Source organism: Pyrus communis, chromosome 6, assembly GCF_041283825.1.
Source record: "Pyrus communis isolate YQ-2024b chromosome 6, ASM4128382v1, whole genome shotgun sequence".
In the NCBI taxonomy this organism is placed as follows: Eukaryota; Viridiplantae; Streptophyta; class Magnoliopsida; order Rosales; family Rosaceae; genus Pyrus; species Pyrus communis.
The window spans coordinates 3,728,659-3,748,040 of NC_142570.1; the positions used below are offsets into that span (position 1 = coordinate 3,728,659).

Genomic DNA, 19,382 nt, shown 5'->3' on the forward strand with positions numbered 1-19,382 from the left:
GTTCAAGACAAGAAAGAGATCTTGGCTGCTCAGGTTTTTGGGGTTTTATAAAGTGAGCAGTGAGATAGGCTAATGAGGGTCATAAGTTTAAAATAAAGTGGTCTGAATCTCTTAGGCTGCAAACTCCGAACACAGAAATCCAAAATGAATCTCAATCCTTTCATAAAATTGAATAACAAGATTATCTCTCAAAGGTCCAGATAATTATATATATATATATATAGTAACTCTTCTTATTTTCTTCTATATGGTTTGGGTTTTTCTTTCTTTCTAATAATAACTCATTTCCGAATCGTCCTCTAGTGGAGGTGCCTCGAACCAACCCCAGGGTTGATCTGATACGTATTCAGTAACCTGCTTGACGCTCAAGTAAAGCTCCAGTCCCCTGTTGCGAAACAAAAATACCACCATTACCCTTTTTCCCTAATCAAAATCTTAATATCGATTACACAACATTAAATCAAATTATCACAAGATTAATATAACTAACACAATGCTGAGATTGAGTGAGAAAATCCATTTACCATTCCCCTAATTCGCGCCCGAAACCGCTTCGTTTGTTGCCTCCCCATGGAGCCTGAATGAAGGATGGCTGCGAGGAATTGATCCATACAATTCCTGCTTGAAGGCCCTGCAGAACGTCACAGCAACAAAATGCTGCTATTAGTACTCTCTCTCTCGTCACGTGACATACTTGACGAGAGAGATACTAATAAAGAATATACAAACAGTTATATGTTAGTTCTTAGTCTCACCTTAGAAAAGCGTTCACAGCGTTCTAGATCCTTTGACATGACCGCGGCGCCTAAGCCATAACTGTCAAAGATCAAACAAATGTCAGTAAAAAGGAACCATAACAAGGAAACTGAAGAGGAAGAAATTAAAGTGTCGAGAAAGAACGAAATGGGGCTAACAAGAATAGGAGATTCAACTCACTGGGTGTCATTTGCTAGTTCAAGAGCTTCCTCTTCTGAACTGAATGTTTTGACACAGAGGACAGGCCCGAAAACTTCGTCTCTCCATATTTGCATTGACGGTGTTACATCAGTTATGATGGTCGGTTCGATGAAGAACCCTTTCTTCAGATGCTGTCAGTGCCATCCATTTTTCACAAAACATGTCAAGTTTTTTTATAGGGGTTGAAGACATGTATTATGTATGGGTTAGTTTATACCTCAGGACGATCCCCACCATACACAACTTTTGCTCCTTCACTTTTAGCCGTTGAGATGAACTTCAATATTTTCTCATACTGAAACAGATGCAGTGAGGATTAGATAACACCTCCTTCGATCGTGAACTTAAGAACGATACTTAAGATCCTACTAAATGTGACACATTTTAGCTTTTCGTTCCAGGCAAACGCAGAAAATGTTGACAGTTGATTTACCTGGCCTTTGCTAACAACAGGGCCAAGCCTGCAACCTTGTTCCATAGGATCTGAAATCTTGATGTTTTTGCTCCATTTCACAAGCCTGTCCATAAACTCTGCAGCAATGCTTTCCTAAAGTCAATATGCAAGGGATTAATTAGTACTCTAGTATAAATCTACGCAACTCAGAACGGACTAACAGAAAGTGGTGCAGCAGCAATCGTACTATCATACTTACGTGCACTATGAGACGGGAGGTTGCGCTGCAAATCTGACCATTTGTCAAAAAGATACCAAAGCAGGTCCATTCCACAGCTGCTTGATTGAATCATAGAGTAGTAGATAGTTAACATTATGCTTATTGGCTTTCTGAAATGATTCGTTTTAGACACAAACATGGATGGAATCCGTGTGCAACTAGTTTCTAACGAAAGCAATTTATTTATCCAAAGAGGTGCTAACCTTTGTCGATATCAACATCCTCAAAAACAACAATGGGGCTTTTCCCCCCGAGCTCCAGTGCAACAGGCTACAAAGAAAACCACATAGGAGAAAGTATACCAAGATCAAACGAAGATAATAAATTCGAAAAACATAATCTTTGACATATACCTTGATCATTGGAGCTCCAGCAGCCATAATCTTGCTCCCGGTGATAGTACTTCCAGTAAACGCGATCTGTTGAATATTAATCATATAGCAATTACAGCCTGGTGGCTAACAACTTGAACATCTTACAATTATCGAGTTTGCAAAAATTCGAATAACATAATTTGTTAAGAGAACAAGCTGAACCTTATCAACATTTGGATGAGATGTTAAAATAGCTCCGGCTTCATTGCCTAGTCCCGTCACAATGTTGAGGACACCGGGAGGAAGACCGACATTTATACACACCTCAGCTAGCTCCAAACAAGTTCTAGAATTGATGGATAACACAAACGATGTGCATAAACGTGAAAAATCAACATACCAACTGAATAAAATACATACATAAAGTATAAACCAAACAGGACATACATAGATGCCAACTCAGATGGTTTCAGAACAGCAGCGCAGCCAGCAGCCAAGGCAGGAGCTACTTTCCACGCAGCCATTAATAAAGGGTAGTTCCTTAACATAAAAGATAAGCACTTTTGGTTAAGCACTTTGGCTCCTTAACATATAAATCATTATTAAGATGCTTCTAAAACTAGTTTGAAACAAAGAAGCTGCAACATACCATGCTGTTATCAACCCAACAACCCCGACTGGTTCCTTAAGAACGTGAGTTTTGAATTTCTCAGTGGAAAGAGAAACCGGAGTCTTTTGCTTTGCATCCAATTCTTCGGCAAGGCCTGCATAGTACTCAAAACAGCTGGCGACTTCCCCCTGCATCGAATTTGAGTTAATTAGGTGCCATGACATCACATAAGATCTTATGCATAATGTCGTAAATAATAATTTCAATATATGTCGCTAGCATACTATGTCAGATGTTGTTTCATCCAGTGGTTTTCCGCTATCCATTGCTTCGAGTTTGGCTAGCTCGGATTTTCTCTCCTTTATCTGCACCAGAACAAAAGTACTAAACACTTAATACATCTCAATCAACCATGATTCATTACACTGCGACTGTTATTCAAAACTATTCGAAAGATTAGAAGATTGAAACACGATTAGCAATAATATTGGTTTAACTGATGATAACCAGATTTATGATTTCACTAACAGCGAATTAAATAGTGAGACTCGGAGACAACGTACCTTAGAAGCAATAGCGCGCAAATACTTGGCCCGAACAGCCCCTGGCGCAGAGGACCAATCTTTCGCCTTGTCCCTGGCAAGGGCTTTTCGAGCAGCCTCCACGGCGATCTCCACATCTTGAGCGGTAGCTGCAGGAATATCCCCTGCGTCCACATCAAATTCAAGTCTAGATTACAAAAACCACAATTTTGTTGATCGACCAAAAGTGCCTATTTGAAAGTGCTTTTAAAATGGTTGGAAATACCTTCAGATAACCAAAAGTGCTTAATTGTTAGAAAAAAGTCAGAGGTACTTCTGAGATGAAAAATTACCTACAAGTGCTTTAACAATAAATTTTGTATCACAATATTATGTGTTCCTCTATCAAAACTTAAAAGTGCTTATAACCACAATTGCTTTTCAGAAATTCATTTTCAAACGAGCCCTAACTTGAAAAACAAGTTACATACCACAAATCAACATTTCGACAATCAAAATATAAAAAAGCATAGAGAGTCGAGGAAGAGAGAGACCGATGGTTTCTTCAGTGGCAGGGTTGATGACCGGAATGCGTTTCTTGAGGGCCGGTTCCCTCCACTCCCCGTCGATGAATAACTGCCGTCTCGGAACGCGGACCGCCATTTTTCAGCTAGCTCTGATGCTCTTCCAAACTATAACAAATTAATTGTTGGACTGGTGAGGGAGCGAGTGAGGTGAGTCGAATGGGATCGGATCGGATTGAATTGAATTTATGTTGTATTATTAGTAGTGTGGAATCTGAAAGTGCGGATCGCGTGAGGAGGATTTCAACGGCTGAAAACTCGACGGAAATTCCGGTGTTGAGAATGCTTCATTTAAAGAGAGCTCTCTTGAATTTTAGCGGGAGGAAGGAACGAGGGTCGTTAATTCTTTTTTAATTAATTAATTATTATTTTTGTTCATTACTATAGAACTAATGGTGGGGTTGTTGATAAACTTTTTTATGTATGTTTGTTGATTAAAATTTAGGGAGAAATTAGTTACTTTTACCACCAGCTTCACAATATATCCACAATCTCAAGTCGAAAAGATTTATGTGTAGCATATAGCTGTCAATTGTCACCGATATGAATTTATTTAGGAATTTATAAATCGTGCACCAACAAGAACCGTTGGTAGCAAGACTCAAACATGGTGGGGCACTACACAAGACATAAACCTTACCAAGTTGGCAGCAAGACTTGAACATGGTGGGGCACTACACAAGACATGAACCTTACTAATTGAGCCAACCCTCGTTGGCTACTTTTTGTTGTATGCAATCAACAACTATATCTATATGAGTAATACTACATTTACCACATATTTTACATCTCTCTAATAGAGGTAGTGCCCACTAACACATGTGAGTCTCATCTCAATTAGAGAGATTGTACAAACAATGGTACAATTGTGTGGTAAGAGTGACATATAGGATAATGTTAGGGAGACCAAAATTTTAAACTAAATGATGTGTTACAAATAGAAAATAAGCACGTTAATCAACATTTAAATAATAATTTAATCATCAACGTCTGCATTATTTGATTTACAAAATTTGGTTTTTCAAATCATAGCCCAGTCCAGACTTTGAACTTGTAGAACATATGCATGAATGCAACTTTGCAATTTGGGCTTAGGAATTAGCATTCCATTAGCCGAGTCCTGGGCGAATAGCTGGACTGGACTAAATAGTTCCTGCTCAATCTAAACGATTGTGGAAATTTTTTCTCAAACGACAATCATGTCACGTGATGTTTCCATATCTGAATAAGCACGTGGTTCAGTCGTTTGAATTGTAGAATATAACCGTCTAGACGGGTTAGACCCGACCCGGTAGGAATGGGGACCTGACTCCGATCCTCCAATCTCAGCTCCCAATATGAAAATGCTCTCAAATATAAAATAGTTGGCCATCCATACAGCATGATAAGCGAATTGGCAACAATCTCGAACAATTTTTCAGTGAACTCATAACACGTTACTCATTTTTCCATTTTATTATAAGCTTTACGTGATTTTACCGTTTCATTATAAATTAACACGCCAACGACTACCAGAAACCACGTGGCTAAAATTTCAACAATGACAACCAGTAATTTTGCCTCCCAGATGAACAGATATATATATATATATATATATATATATATATATATATAGAAAATGATAAAATTGGATCATTACGTTATTTCTGGTAGTCTTCTACGCTAGATTTATGCCTGCAAATTAGATTCAGATTTTTTCCTTTTGATTTTTGGCAGATATGGTAAGAAAAATACTCACAGAAAATAAAACAAACATATTTATCATCAAAACGGTAATTAAAACAGAAACAAAAAAAGACCACGATCTGTAAATTCATGCAAATTAAAAAATGAAGAAATTAAATTCTGTATCAAGAAATTTACAAGAAACTTAAAAATCAACGCTTGGAGGTAGTCTTCTGGCACTTCTCTTTGATCCAATGAAATCCAGCGGAGGCGCCTACCTTGACCTTCTTAGCGCCGGTCGAAGCCACCGCCTTGGTCTTCACCAGGCCTTCCCCGACCTTCTGCTTGCATTTTGCGGCGACTCCGCCGTCGCCCTTGACTTCGACGGGGTAGGTGGAGTTGTTGTTGTAATCCCACTGATCGGCCCACGAGGTCTCGTAATTTGCTTTGTCTCCGTTCATGATTGCTCTCGAAAAGTTGAAGCCGGAATTAATCGGCGGAAGAACTCGATCGATTGGGGAGGATGAGAGAATTGGATTGGGATTTTGGGAGGGGTGGAAATTTTTGGAGAGAATTAGAAACGTGAATTTGGGAAGGGTGGGTTTAAGATACTGATTTTATAGGAGTTGGTCCAAGTTTGAAAGAGATCTTTTTCGGTCCCTTTTACCAAAATCATCGGATTAAGTGATTCGTATCTTTAAAATTTCATCAAACTGTCAAAAATTATTATAACATTTAAAAAATCAAAATAGATGAACCGTTTGATGAACTTTCAAAAGTCCAGATTACTTTATCCGGTAACTTTAATGGAAGAGATCCACATAGGATCTCTTTCCGTCCAAGTTTAGGAAATATAGAATTGATAGGTGGACTAATCTTAAATCTGGACGCGTGCTGGGAACCTAAATAGAAATAGAATATATTAAAGGTGTCGGGACACGTGGATGTGGTTTGTATTTCAACGATTTCACTTTTGGCCCCTTTTGAATTTTTATGACAATAATGCCCTTATCTCATTTTTCCAATTCTATTTTATTTGAAGAGTGAATGGAATATTTGACCATGAGTATTATAAATGTAACGCATGGGAAATGGAGTGTGTATTTATAAGTATTTTTAAAATGATTGAAACTGCGGTTAGAAAATAAAGAAATATTTTTTTATCTCAAAGGTATTTGAATTGCTTATTGCAAAAAGTATTTTAAGTGTTTTTTTTGGGGTTTACTTACATTCTAAGTAAGGATTGATCGCCACTTAGTATTATGGTATAGTGATATTCTTCTTCACTTGGTGAGAGATCTGGGGTTCGATTAACCATATTATTGTTAACTCATTATAAGGTTAAGCCCACATACTTTTCCTTAGTGTCATTTTAACAACACTTTCAAACGAACTTGATAAGTACACATTGTTTTCACTGTCTTGCACACTATTTGACACTATTTGTTTTCGTTTGTTGGCTATATTACTTATCACATTTATAATTTATTATAAAAGTTGTGCAACTTATTTATGAAAATTGACATATAAACAACTATTCTTCTTTTATGTGTCACAATATACATTGATTTGGTTGAAATTAGATACCTGATGGACCCTTACCATCCATCTTCGTCTACTAGGGGCCTAACTCTTGGATTTAGATCTCATCCGGATCTAAATTGTGGGGATCCTACAGATTTTCGCATTTTAATCATTCATCGTGTATCATATGGTTAAAAATCATTTGATTTTTTTATTATTTAAAATTAAACACAAATAGTACCTAACAAAAACTGACCGCACAATGTACGATAAACAGTTAGAAATTGCCGCAAAATGAATCCGGAGAAGATCTTCTTCCCTAACTCCTAACCATTTTTCGGTCAACCAACTCCTCATAAGTCCTATATACAGATTTATGGATCACTGATAATGCAACTCACAAGGGCAAATTTGTCAATCGGCTTGACCTAACTGTGTATTTCCAAAATCCTTATCGAACAATCCAGAACAAGACTTTTAACCCACAACTGTCACACCGTCATTCCCACAGAGTCGAACAAAAAGGAATAAAGAAAAAAAAATGCCCATGAAAGTCCAAATTTCTATGCGCCCTTACTTCCCCGTTATGTGCTCATAGGCTCATAGCCTCCAAATTTCACCAATCACACCGTCCATATTTTAATAATTCCAAGTCAAATTAGGGAGCCCGTCACTCAGTACTACAATTCCGTAGTATTATTCTTTAATTATAATTTTTTAAATAAGAGATTTTAGATTTGATTCTCGTCAAAAATGAATTTAAATTACATTATTGCGAGCTCATTATGAGGCTTAGCCCACTTCCTCACTCCTTAATGTATATAATACCATTCAAAAAAAAAAAGTCACACCTGGGCTCCCATCAAATGACATGTTAGATAAGGTAACGTTGGGAAAGAAAAATCATATTACTTGTAAGTAAACAATGATTACGATACGAGCACATTCTATACTTTCCAATGTTCTTCATATCGATAGTTATGTTAATTATTCCTTATGCAATTTTATTTTCTAGCTACAGACTGAGTACCTCAAAGTAAAATCAATTGAGATAAAATAAATAAGTGCAAAAGGAAATAAAAAAAAAATTGAGAGTGTGAAAATTGCTAATTTTTTTTAAGAGATCTAATCTGGAGTCTTGGGCCTTATTGGGCCTTACTATGTGTGCCCTGGGCTAAACTTAGCATTGATGTCCATGGGTCCTAACCCAATGAGGGACATGGACAAACTCTTATTGGGTTTTACTTGACGAAAGTTTTCTCCCTTTTTTTTTTTTTTTGGTTTATCTGCTACATTATGAGGTTAGTTTATGTGATTAACATTGCCTTTTTTCTCTCTCAAGAAAAAAAAAACAGTGCCTTTTTTCTTTTACTTTAACTTTGAAGTTGCTCGAGATGCGAAGTAGGAGGAGATATTTACTTTCGGAGAAATGATTTCCACACTCCCTCCTCATTCCTATGTACTTTTGCTATTGCTTCTAACCACATATTTGAATAAATCAACAGTGAATTAAGGTACAGAAGTAAGCACAGTAATTTTAGGTGAAGGGTACATGTGAAAATCATTTCCTTATTCACGATTTGAAAAAAAAAATAAAAAAATGAAGGTACAACAAGCGTGTTTGAATATACATTCCACTTTCATGTTGCTTTCATCATTATACATGTGTGTGTGTGTGTATTAACAGATTTCAATCCTTGAGGTTGAGGTCCCCTCTAGCTTCAGGTCGGTATAATTAGGCTGTCGGAGAAAAGGGTGCTTGAATGAATGAATTTAAAGGTTTAATATGGTTGCATTATTGAAATGAAAAGAAAATGCTTCGTTTATATATTTTTCTGAAGGTTGTTATCGACACTTTAAAAAAGTTCATTTTACAATTCTGAAATCACAATTTTTCCCTTATACTTTTCGCGTTCTTTTGATACAACTTCATTGTTCATTATACACGACATGAAAGCAAGACGAGAGCATGCTGCCAAGCACCCATATATGCTAGAAAAAATTGGGTAAGAGCACCTCACCACATTATCCGTAAGGCATTTTTTACAAAATATCATTCGACACACTTTGATCTCATCATGTGCGAGAGCTGCCCTAGTAATTGTCTTATTACAGTTTCTATCGGTATAATGTAGGATGTACGATTCTTAGGAGTCACTCAAAAAATGTATGCACTATGTCTCCAAATACTAATCCAACAACAAGGTGTTTGGACCAAGATCATCAACCAATGTTCGATAACAAGGGCCACTACCAAGAGAGAGACTTTTCTTAGCTCATCAGTGCCAATTGGTTCTCTGCTTTTCAAAGGAACAATTTGGATTCAAAGGGACAAACATCCACTTCGGATCTTACTGTCGGAAGCCCAAAGAGGCAAAGACCATGTAATCCAGACCCCTCAAAATTGAATTTGACGGTCCCCATTAACTCATTCCGTTGGCTCACCTCACACAAACTAAGGGCTGCGATTTATCTTTCACACAAACCAAAGGCTCTGATTTCCTGATCCTTAGGCTTCGGACATTAAAGTTCGAAGAGGATCCAAATTCGATTCAAAGGGATGACAACCACTCTTCAAATGATTTTCAAACCATTCATATTAATACGTTGAAGAAAAAGGATCCAACTCTAAGACAAGAATAACCTAGTGGTGTTTATACATACCCTAAAGTTCGACTCTCGTCTTCACTATTTCTTTAGCTTCAATCAAAATTATAGCCAGATTGACAACTAATAATTGTAGCGAAAAACACTTAAACAAGCAAATTATAGAAGGAAAAAAAAAACTTCTCACATATATTGCAACAATAGGTGTAATAATAGTTCGATTCTCATCTTCACTGTCACTCGAGTTTTAACTCAAGAAACCAAAAGAGAATTATTACCGTAGTCCGATTGACAACTGACAATACAATAACAATCGAGCGATGTTTTTTTTTTTCTTTCTCTCTGTTCAAAATAGGGCTTCAAAGTGCAATTAGAAAGTAAATGTGAAATCACACCATCACTTAATTGCCATAAAATGTGCATAAATACTAAGCTTATCATCTTTCAATATTGCATCGGATCACAATTAGCACCCACAAAACATCATTCTAGTGCTCCTACTTGCTTCTTTTCTTCTACCTTTAGACCCTCCCTAAAAGCCCCATTGGAGGTCGGAGGCCAAATCCCCACCAAAGAGAACGTTTTTACGTGCGCCAAAAAGCACCATCATTTGTTAGCCCAAAAAGACGAAGTGTAAACAATTGTACCTACAAAACCAAGGCACTAATACAAGGGGAGCTCAAACACTTGTCACTCTCTGATAGCTCCAAAGGTTCCATTCATGGGGTGGGTCCCACCTGGGAGTTGAATACCTACAAAAAAAGACCACGTTGCTGGCAATGAAAGAGACCATCAAGCAATTGTGCCCTGCCCATGGCCAATGTTGAGCTCACATGGGACTACTCTTTCTTTTTGTAGGACTTTGATTACATATTAGGGCAACCCATTAAATGAAATCGAATTGTAGCGTTCGAGCTCTGTAATTAGAGCATTAAAATGATTGATCGTATAATGGAGGTTGAATTTTGAGTCCAATAACTACCTAAAAGAATGAAACCAATAGTTGTAAGGGTATGCTTAATTTCACCTCATAACGACGACATGTAGGTTATAATTGTAGACTAAATCCTCGGATCATATTATTCGTTTATCGTAGTGGTGAGGTCAAATTAAACGCTTAATATAAACTCATTGAATCAAATTAAGCACACACGCCCAAAACCATTGGATTAGAGTATCGAAAAAGAAATCAAATCAGCAAGCATTTTTCTCACTCGCTTATAGAAAACCTTAAACCATTGTTGGTGATTGGGAAGTGGATGGCTCTGCTCACCTGCACATGCCCTAAGAATTAGACTAATCTTTCGGCCACGTATCATAATTAATTAGGTTGCAATCAGACCTTAAACTTGGGTCACGAACCAGATTAGTGTAGGTGGAGGGAAATGGTTGGATGAGTAGGGCTTAATTTCTCCACCATAAAGGGGAGAAATTGTTATATAAATATAGTGGAGGGACAGACTCAGTGGAAATGGACAAAACTTATCAATCAAATGGGGACCAAAATAGTTGAATCCTGCCCTGTTTTTTCATAGGTCCTAACTCCGTACACAACCATCTGATTCTGTCCGCAGCTACATAGAATTGCAATGCTAATGTGACGGTGAATCAAATTAATCATGCGGCATACGAGCGAGTATAAAACATGTGGCCGTCTTGTTATTGGACTGGACAATGGTGTTTTGGGGGGTGTAATATGTGTTATACTGTCATGTGATGTTATTAACTCACGTGTTATAATATAGATGAACGACATAGTTAATATGTCATTGAGCTAGATTATGACATGGGTCGTGTTATTCACACACCCTTTCTATCTTTCACACACACCTCTAGATTTTCGACTATCGAATCGAATGACTTGAAAAGTATAGCGCCACCCTATAAATAGAATGAGGATTCTCTCCAGATCCTCTTTGTGAGGATCCTCCAATCACATCCATTCATCATATATCGTGCAACCAGAAATTATTGAAAATCTTTTTATTTAAAATTAAATATAAACAAACATGACAAAAACTGACCGTACGATATATAATGAATGAATGTGATTGGAGATCTCCGGATCCTCATGAAGAGAATCCGGAGAGAATCCTCATTCCTATAAATAATCCCCTAATAATATGAATCGAGTGATAATAATAATATTATGAGGCAGAGCGCCAGCCACAACAAAAAAAGTCCTCTTGCATTGGAGTAAGAGAATATTGCATCATTTGATGAAAATCATGATGGATGCAAATCACAATGCAGAATGCTAATTCCTACGCTTCACTTCTGAGAGATTTTTCAATGTGATCGGAACACGGAATGGTACACCACGTATCGTTATATAAATGGTGGGATATGTGTGTTAAAAAGTTAATAACTTAAAAAATATAATTTTTCATCACTTATATTAAAACACGTGGTATACTATCCGTGTTCCGATCCCAATAAAAAAGTTCTCCCACATCCCACCTTCATCACTTTTGCCAACAGAATCTATTTGTTTATATTTTGCAGCTTTATACATCCCTTCTAAAAATGCTCCCATATTCTTTCCATCCTCTATATAATAACTCATTTTCTTCTCCCTCTCCCTCTCCCTGATCATGGAATGCTACTCATCCGATCAGTACCCAGCCAATGACCTCTCTGACCAATCAGAGTTTCCCTACATTTCTCAGCCAAGTTTCCAGTCAATTCCTTCACTCAACTCACAAAACAACTTTCCAACAAACACTTACCACCACTGCCTCACCACCTTGCAAGGCCACAACTCCTACATATCCTCTCTAACCCTAGCCGGAAACTTCATCTACACCGGCTCGTCCGATAGAGAAATCCGGTCTTGGAGGTGCAACCCTTTACTGGAATTCGACAACGAAAACACTACTCATCATGATCACAACATGGTGGCGGCAGGAAAGGGTGCAGTGAAGTCCCTGGCTATTTCGGGTGACAAGCTCTTCAGTGCTCATCAGGACCACAAGATTCGAGTGTGGAAAATCGACAGCCAGGAGCCCGATCTCCAAAAGTGCTCGCGGCTAGCCACGCTGCCAACGCTTGGTGACCGCGCTTTGAAGCTCCTGATGCCAAAGAACCATGTCCAAATAAGAAGGCACAAGAAGCGCACTTGGGTGCATCATGTTGACACAGTGTCTGCCCTAGCCTTGTCAAGCGATGAGCTGCTGCTATACTCGGTTTCATGGGACCGTACACTCAAGGTTTGGAGCACAGCAGACTTCAGATGCTTGGAGTCTGTGAGAAATGCACATGATGATGCTATAAACGCAGTAACATCGTCTAATGATGGATATGTTTACACTGGATCAGCAGACAAAAGAATTAAGGTTTGGAAAAAGGACTTCGGAGAGAAAAAGCACTTTTTAGTTGCTACACTGGAAAAGCACAATTCTGGAGTGAACGCACTAGCTCTGAGCAGTGATGGGTGTGTGTTGTATTCTGGTGCATGTGACAGTTCCATTGTGGTTTGGAAGAATAAAGATGGGGGTGGGAATATGGAAGTTGTGGGTGTGCTTAGAGGTCATACCAAGTCAATATTGTGCTTGGCTGTGGTTGCAGACTTGGTGTGCAGTGGCTCTGCAGATAAAAATATAAGAATTTGGAGAGGGGTTAATAAAAGTTACTCATGTTTAGCAGTTTTGGAAGGGCATAAAGGTCCAGTTAAGTGTTTAACTGCTGCAATTGATGACCTTTGCAGCTCATCTGACTCCACTTGTGTTATTTACAGTGGTGGTTTGGACTGTGACATCAAAGTCTGGCAGGTCTTTGTTCCTAGTGACCTTTAAGACTCCAATTTACTTTTCTACAAGAAGAACTTCCATGCACTTGAAATTTTACAGTGACGGTATTTAAAAACAATCACAAACTTTTTACTATTTACGTAAAAAAATGTGTGATTGTATTGAGATACTGTCACCATGACATTCTAGATTAAGTATTGTGTTAGCTAGTGATTTGGTTTAGTTAGTGAGGGGAGCAGATTATGTCTGTACTTTATCTTCTATAGCTCTAGAGGCTATAAACTACAATATCATAAAAGAGAGCAAATAATTTATGAGCTTTCTCTCTGTGCTCTAATTATTGGATGGAGTTTCTCTATCACAACCTGCCTGTGGGAGTCACATTCTTCTGTATCTGGCAAAAATATTAAAAAATCGAAATGTTTATGTTTGGCCTTCAGAGGGTGACAGATAGAAAACCCACCTCGCAAATGAGAAATTGGAAAAAAATATGGGAAAATCCAAATACGGTAGAGCCAATAATTGACTAATGACCAAATTTGATGTAAATCCCAACTCAAAAGGCTAAATCTCAGATTAAAAATAAATTAATTAATGAAAACTGGAAACACTTTCTTAAAAGTGGCAGATGACATATGAGAAAAAGATCACCTAAGAGAGAACACTCTTCTGCTTAAAGCAGGATTGGTGTAGAGAGAGAGAGAGAGAGAGAGATTAGTGAAACTCACACTCATTATCTTGTTAATCTCACCTTCCATTGTCCACATTCTCAATATATATCTTCCTTCTGCTCTAAGTTGGGTTTAATTAGGCAGCTAAAGCAAGATTATCTTCTAAATCTACCTTCTAGGCTTCTACAATAAGAAGCTTCTTTGACAGGAGCAGGTAGCCAAAGCAGTATCAATCCAAAGCTGATTAATTAGAAATCCACCTACTTTAATATTTAATTATTAATTTCGTAAAACATTTACGTGGAAGTTTAACATACTAATGTTCTACCATTATGTACAGAGTAAACTGCCGATATGCCCCCCTGAACTATCACTCAACTTTTGATTTCCCCCCTGAACTTTTTAATTGGAAAATTAAGGACTTGAACTAATTTTTTTGGCTGATTTACCCCCTGTTGTTAATTTTTCATTCATTCCATCCAAATTTCTGTTAAATGGAAGCATGTGCATAACAATTGTGGGTAGTTCGGTCGCTTCATTCATTAAAATAATTGAAAACCTTAGATTTCTAAAATATAAACCTATGCAAATATGTGTGATTCTATAACTTTTGTGTCTAAAGGTCTAGTGAAGTGACGCTTTTGTCCACAAAAGAGAGTTATGTGGTGTGCACATGATAAGAGTTAACGTTAATTTGGATGAAATCTATGAAAACCTAATGGTAGGGGGGAAATCGGCCAAAAAAAATTAGTTTAAGTCCTTAATTTTCCAATTAAAAAGTTCATGTGGGAAATCGAAAGTTGAGTGATAGTTCAAGGGGCAAATTGGCAGTTTAGCCTTACACACACACACATATTACTATATTAAATAAGTCTTATTAGTTCCAAACCTGGACCATAGGAGAAGTTAGGTAACACAGTAATTTTTATGTTCTCATGACAGAAACCACAACATTATTCTAACCTAATTAATTTTTGTTCTTCTTTATGTCTCAAATCACACTGTCTGCTAATTGCTACCCTTTAAATATTGTTGTTGACCAAAGAGATGAATAATACGTATGAGATTTACCTCCTTTTCTCTGGGATCATAACACTTTCTCAAATATAAGTATCATATTAAAGAATAGGTAATAGGATTGATGATCTAATTTGGATAATCTTGTGTACAGGTGTCTGCTGTACAGGCGAAGCAAAACGAGTTACTTACGTCAAACAAGGCCTTACAAGGTAAATCCTAAGTTTAATCTTGATTACTTGCATGCTTAGCCAAGATTTCAAGCACCCAACTTTATCTAATTTCCCTTGAGTTGTGCTACAAAAAGGTGAGGTTAATGCCCAAACTTTCAGTTCAAAAAGGGGTGGATGGTGATGGCCAAAGGTGGAGCATAACACTAAAGTACGTCTCTGGACCATTACAAATTTACAATTTACATAGACGTCCAATGTCCTTGTGTAGAGAGAGAGAGAGAGAGAGAGAGAGAGAGAGAGAGAGAGAGAGAGGCCTCATGAAGTACAGATTGACCTAAAAAAAGTTGGGGAGCAATGAGATCTGCAGGATGTGAGGGGTCGGTAGAGAAACCTCGGGTACAATTCAACCAATGTGTAGGTTAGTTTACCACCAGATGAGGTGTCTAATGACTCAGCTAGCAGTAGTGTAATGGTTTAAAATCAACAATTAGTATGGCACTGAAAAATTCATACTGAAATCTCACCTTATAAGATTATCCTAATATGTGTTCACTTCCAACTTTTCATCAGATAAGTTCTCATTCTCTAGCTCGAGTTCTATTTTTCTTTCTACTTACTATGTAGATCGGTTCAACCTCCTTTTGTGTTTCCTAGAAAGAAATAGAAACTTGTGTGAATGTTACTTTTGTAAAAGACTCAGAATGGAAATCAGGAAAGTTCACTTGGTTTATCGACACGAAATTATTTGGAGACACGCCTGCAATCTCAGCCAGAAACAATGACAGGAACTTGCAAAATATAGCATTTCATTTCCAAAGCAGAAGGGGTTACATAAATATCTGATGAATGGGGAAGGAACGCCAATCCAACTATATATAACATTTGAAATGGGGGCATCTGAATTATTTTACAGAGGTATTTTCTCTGGAGTACCTGGATCACGAGGATACTTCCTTGGCGTAGGACTAGTTTTCAAACATACGATGGCAGTTCTTTGTCCATACGGGCTGTGCGATTCCACTGGATACAAATAGAGGTTACATCAGTAAACATGTTTATCTCTCTCTCTCTCTCTCTCTCTCCCTCCCTCCCTCCCTTCTTTACCATATATACATGATAGGTTTGTCAAGTTTTCAAATAGAGATATGACATGCCTGTGCATTGTTGCAATACGGAAGCACCCAAAATCTGAATTGCTTTTTCTGCATTCCTAACTTCCTCCTGTTCAAATGTGCCAAATATGCAGAGTACTTAATATTTCATATCTAATAGTTTAATTGCAGATAGAACAAATGGGCAATTTGTCGTGCTGCTGAAGTTATTAAAGGCATAAAAACTCCCTAGATAGAATATGCACAACCCAAGATTGTTAAAGAGTTTATATAGCATAGCTCTATCAGTATCAATGGACCGGTACGGTTTTTGTGGCATTTTGTATACAATTTCAGAAAGAAATGGTTAATATGATAAGGCTTTTCGATTACATACCTGAGGATCGTGACCCTTTGCAGCAACAAACAAACCGCCAACGCAAACCAGAGGAAGACAGTATTCAGCTGACCACCAAAGTAACAAGAATCAGCAACTCACACATAGCAATGAAACTCTTGAAAATACACATAAGAGATCAAGACAGGAATTTTCTTTCCTACCTAAAACTCTCATTTCTGCAACCGCTCTGGCTACCGCTACATCAAATTTTTCCCTGAAACAAAGAGCCTGCCCCAAATTCTGTCCTATAAAAAAAGTTCATATCCTTAATTTGACATCAATAGAAACCAAATTATATCTGCGAAACACGAAACAATACCTCTGCTCTTCCTCTTACAACTTGAACATTCGACAAACCAATGTGACCGACAACATGCTCCAAGAAAACGCATCGCTTGTTCATAGACTCCATGAGGGTCACTTCCCAACCTACCCACCAAAATATGAAAAAACACAAATTTCCAAAAACTTCCAAAATCCGAACTTTGAAAAGACAGTTACAGACCTGGGCAAGCAATGGCTAAGATCAACCCCGGAAGACCTGCACCGCTCCCCACATCGACAATGCTGAGACTTTCCGACGGAACTTTACAGTGAGAGAAATATGAGTTTCTGATAGGGGGTATGATTGCGAGCGAGTCCTCAATGTGCCTCTCCATTACCTCATCCGCCTCCTTAACAGCTGTCAAATTCATTTTCTGAAAGTTCAAAAATTTCATCAACTGGTAACTTGTTTTGATTTTCCCACCATTTTCTCTGCAACCAAACAGAGGATAAGCGCAAGGAGAGAGAAAATGACCTGGTTCCATTGGAGGAGAGTGTCGACGTAGAGATGGACTTGCTCTTTTTGGCGGGAATCCAACGTCTCAAAGTAAGAGAAGCTACGAATTGCGGTGGCGGTTAGGGTTTTGGGTCTGAATCTGTACGGACAGAGCGTTGTCGGATTCGATACCGGAAGGTGTTTGAAGAAAGTCCCCAAAGAGAATGGAACTGCGCAACGGCTAACTAACATCTTTGCCGCGCTCTCTGCCTCGGTCTCAACGAATTGTCATTTCTTATTGCGAACCAAATTGTATATGGGCTTTTATTTATTTCATAAATTAAATAATTTAAGCCCGAGTAAGATTATTGGGCTAAGAGACTGTAAAACTTTTATGGGCTCACTTTGGTTCGGCCCGACTGCTCAATTCATTCTACTTATACACAAAGGCCGAAAAGCTAGTATGAATGGTAGAGCTAGTGCGGAACATGAGCTCATCAAACAATCTGGATTCTTAAAATTTGATCTAACGCCTAAAAACAGGAGCCCACTTTAAAAGTGATAATAACTTTAAACGTTGGGTCAAATTTCAAGGGCCCGAATTGTTTGATAAGGAGGATTATGTGGAAGGGATTCCATTTTGTAGGGCTGCCTGATTAGAGCATCTTTCTTAACAACTGCATTAGACATAATATAAGAATAAAGTGGACTTGCAAAAGATATTTGGTAGGGCTATCTAATCGGAACATCCTTCATATTTAGTGGGGATTGCAAAGAGTCAGATGAATCAGAATACAGAAATACAACAACAAAAGAAATTTGATCGATAGGAATAGGGCCACTTTTATACTGAGTTAAAATTGCGTCTCATGCTTTTGTGAGAATGTATGTTATGTTATGAATGGTAGGGCACTACTACACAAGTTCTACTGTGTGCAATGGGCATGCTCTGTTGTCAGAGAGATTTTTCAGTATACCCGAAGCATGGGGCTGTATGCTACATGTTATTATAGAATTGAAGAAATAGTTGGAAAAAAAAAATTCCAAAATTATATAATAATATATGGTGTACTGCTTCATGTTCCAGTCACACAAAATTTCTCCTATTATCAGCCTAATGTTCGGTGTGTTTATAATATTTTTGCAACAGGGGCGGTGTCAACCCACTTTCTCAATGTAATGATGATATGTGGTAGGTAAGGATTCAAGGGAATAAAACGCACTTTTTCCTGCCTCTTTCACTCCAACCTTTTTCTTTTGGTAAATTTAACTAACCTAATTGCCCTACTACATGAACGTTGTGGTGAAAATTTGGTTTTTTTATGACAGATTTGTTATAAACTGCCAAGCAATAGTCATCATCTAAACTTGACTTGAAATTTACGTGAAACTGGGTGTATGTTTAAAAAGTACATGAAACTGGATGTAACTCCGTGTATCCGTTTCTATGCTCATGTGCGGATACACGCATAGGGCATACATCCGGTTTTATGTTTGTTTCACAATTCATCCAAACAAAATGGATATTGTTTGGAAAAAATAAGTTAGAGAAAGGCAAGGGGGACTATCTCAAAAGTTGGACTCTCCATAGACTCTCTGTCATCTCATGTTTTTGATATCTCGTTTGTAAGTACTTTTAAAATTGCTAAAAATGTTTTTAGTGAAAATATTTTTGAAACTAATCTTTGGTTAAAGTACAAGTAAATTCTAAAAAAAGAAAACTTAAAATGCTTCCTAAAAAAAGAACATAACTAATGCTTTTTGCAAAAAACAGGTTTGACATCCTCAATAATTTATGCTTTGTATGGTAAGGGAATAACAGAAAGTGGAGATGACATGAAACATGCACGAAATACTGTGAACTTTTGATGTTTTGGTTTTGGACTCTGTTTGGGGCTAAAAAGATTTGAATATCCGGGGATGTCTACTTTCTTTTTGCTAGCTAGGGTTTTCTTTTCCGTCGGACTACATTGGTTGGCAACACCTACAAAGTGGAATAAAGGTTGGTTCCAGTGGAGGCTTTATCAGGGTCAAACACAAAGTCATTGTTTTCTACCATGGAATG

The 19,382-nt window shown here is 37.6% G+C and overlaps 4 protein-coding genes across 4 annotated transcripts; 1 reads left to right on the top strand and 3 right to left on the bottom strand.

Annotated features, from left to right (window-relative positions):
- Window positions 1-206: 206 nt before the first annotated feature.
- LOC137711430 (aminoaldehyde dehydrogenase 2, peroxisomal-like) lies at window positions 207-3,866 on the bottom strand. Its single transcript, XM_068450673.2, has 15 exons — window positions 3,631-3,866; window positions 3,119-3,261; window positions 2,840-2,920; window positions 2,595-2,743; window positions 2,393-2,485; window positions 2,168-2,291; window positions 1,985-2,050; window positions 1,835-1,901; window positions 1,611-1,687; window positions 1,391-1,504; window positions 1,175-1,252; window positions 937-1,088; window positions 756-816; window positions 525-631; window positions 207-385 (listed from the first exon to the last, which is right to left on the bottom strand). The coding sequence occupies exons 1-15, from the start codon at window positions 3,737-3,739 to the stop codon at window positions 271-273; spliced, it is 1,536 nt and encodes a 511-aa protein (XP_068306774.2). The 5' UTR covers window positions 3,740-3,866; the 3' UTR covers window positions 207-270.
- Window positions 3,867-5,404: 1,538 nt separating this feature from the next.
- LOC148696128 (uncharacterized) lies at window positions 5,405-5,933 on the bottom strand. Its single transcript, XM_088696182.1, has one exon. It carries the CDS (start codon window positions 5,784-5,786, stop codon window positions 5,538-5,540), a length of 249 nt encoding a protein of 82 aa, XP_088552308.1. The 5' UTR covers window positions 5,787-5,933; the 3' UTR covers window positions 5,405-5,537.
- A 6,019-nt stretch (window positions 5,934-11,952) lies between these two features.
- LOC137709712 (protein JINGUBANG-like) lies at window positions 11,953-13,644 on the top strand. Its single transcript, XM_068448692.2, has one exon. The coding sequence runs from the start codon at window positions 12,051-12,053 to the stop codon at window positions 13,248-13,250; it is 1,200 nt and encodes a 399-aa protein (XP_068304793.2). The 5' UTR covers window positions 11,953-12,050; the 3' UTR covers window positions 13,251-13,644.
- Window positions 13,645-15,845: 2,201 nt separating this feature from the next.
- On the bottom strand, window positions 15,846-17,606 carry LOC137711674 (uncharacterized). Its single transcript, XM_068450936.2, has 7 exons — window positions 17,357-17,606; window positions 17,063-17,255; window positions 16,877-16,986; window positions 16,719-16,797; window positions 16,555-16,622; window positions 16,221-16,287; window positions 15,846-16,086 (listed from the first exon to the last, which is right to left on the bottom strand). The coding sequence occupies exons 1-7, from the start codon at window positions 17,567-17,569 to the stop codon at window positions 15,974-15,976; spliced, it is 843 nt and encodes a 280-aa protein (XP_068307037.2). The 5' UTR covers window positions 17,570-17,606; the 3' UTR covers window positions 15,846-15,973.
- Window positions 17,607-19,382: the final 1,776 nt, after the last annotated feature.

Excerpts from the sequence above, each read along its gene's own strand:
- LOC137711430 (XM_068450673.2), bottom strand. The coding sequence starts at position 3,739 with ATGGCGGTCCGCGTTCCGAGACGGCAGTTATTCATCGACGGGGAGTGG. Across the intron at positions 2,292-2,392 it reads CCATCTGAGTTGGCATCTAT|AACTTGTTTGGAGCTAGCTG; the intron begins GTATGTCCTGTT and ends CATCAATTCTAG. Across the intron at positions 1,505-1,610 it reads CCTCCCGTCTCATAGTGCAC|GAAAGCATTGCTGCAGAGTT; the intron begins GTAAGTATGATA and ends TATTGACTTTAG.
- LOC148696128 (XM_088696182.1), bottom strand. The coding sequence starts at position 5,786 with ATGAACGGAGACAAAGCAAATTACGAGACCTCGTGGGCCGATCAGTGG.
- LOC137709712 (XM_068448692.2), top strand. The coding sequence starts at position 12,051 with ATGGAATGCTACTCATCCGATCAGTACCCAGCCAATGACCTCTCTGAC.
- LOC137711674 (XM_068450936.2), bottom strand. The coding sequence starts at position 17,569 with ATGTTAGTTAGCCGTTGCGCAGTTCCATTCTCTTTGGGGACTTTCTTC. Across the intron at positions 17,256-17,356 it reads CTCTCCTCCAATGGAACCAG|AAAATGAATTTGACAGCTGT; the intron begins GTCATTTTCTCT and ends TTGAACTTTCAG. Across the intron at positions 16,087-16,220 it reads CGTATTGCAACAATGCACAG|TGGAATCGCACAGCCCGTAT; the intron begins GCATGTCATATC and ends ATTTGTATCCAG.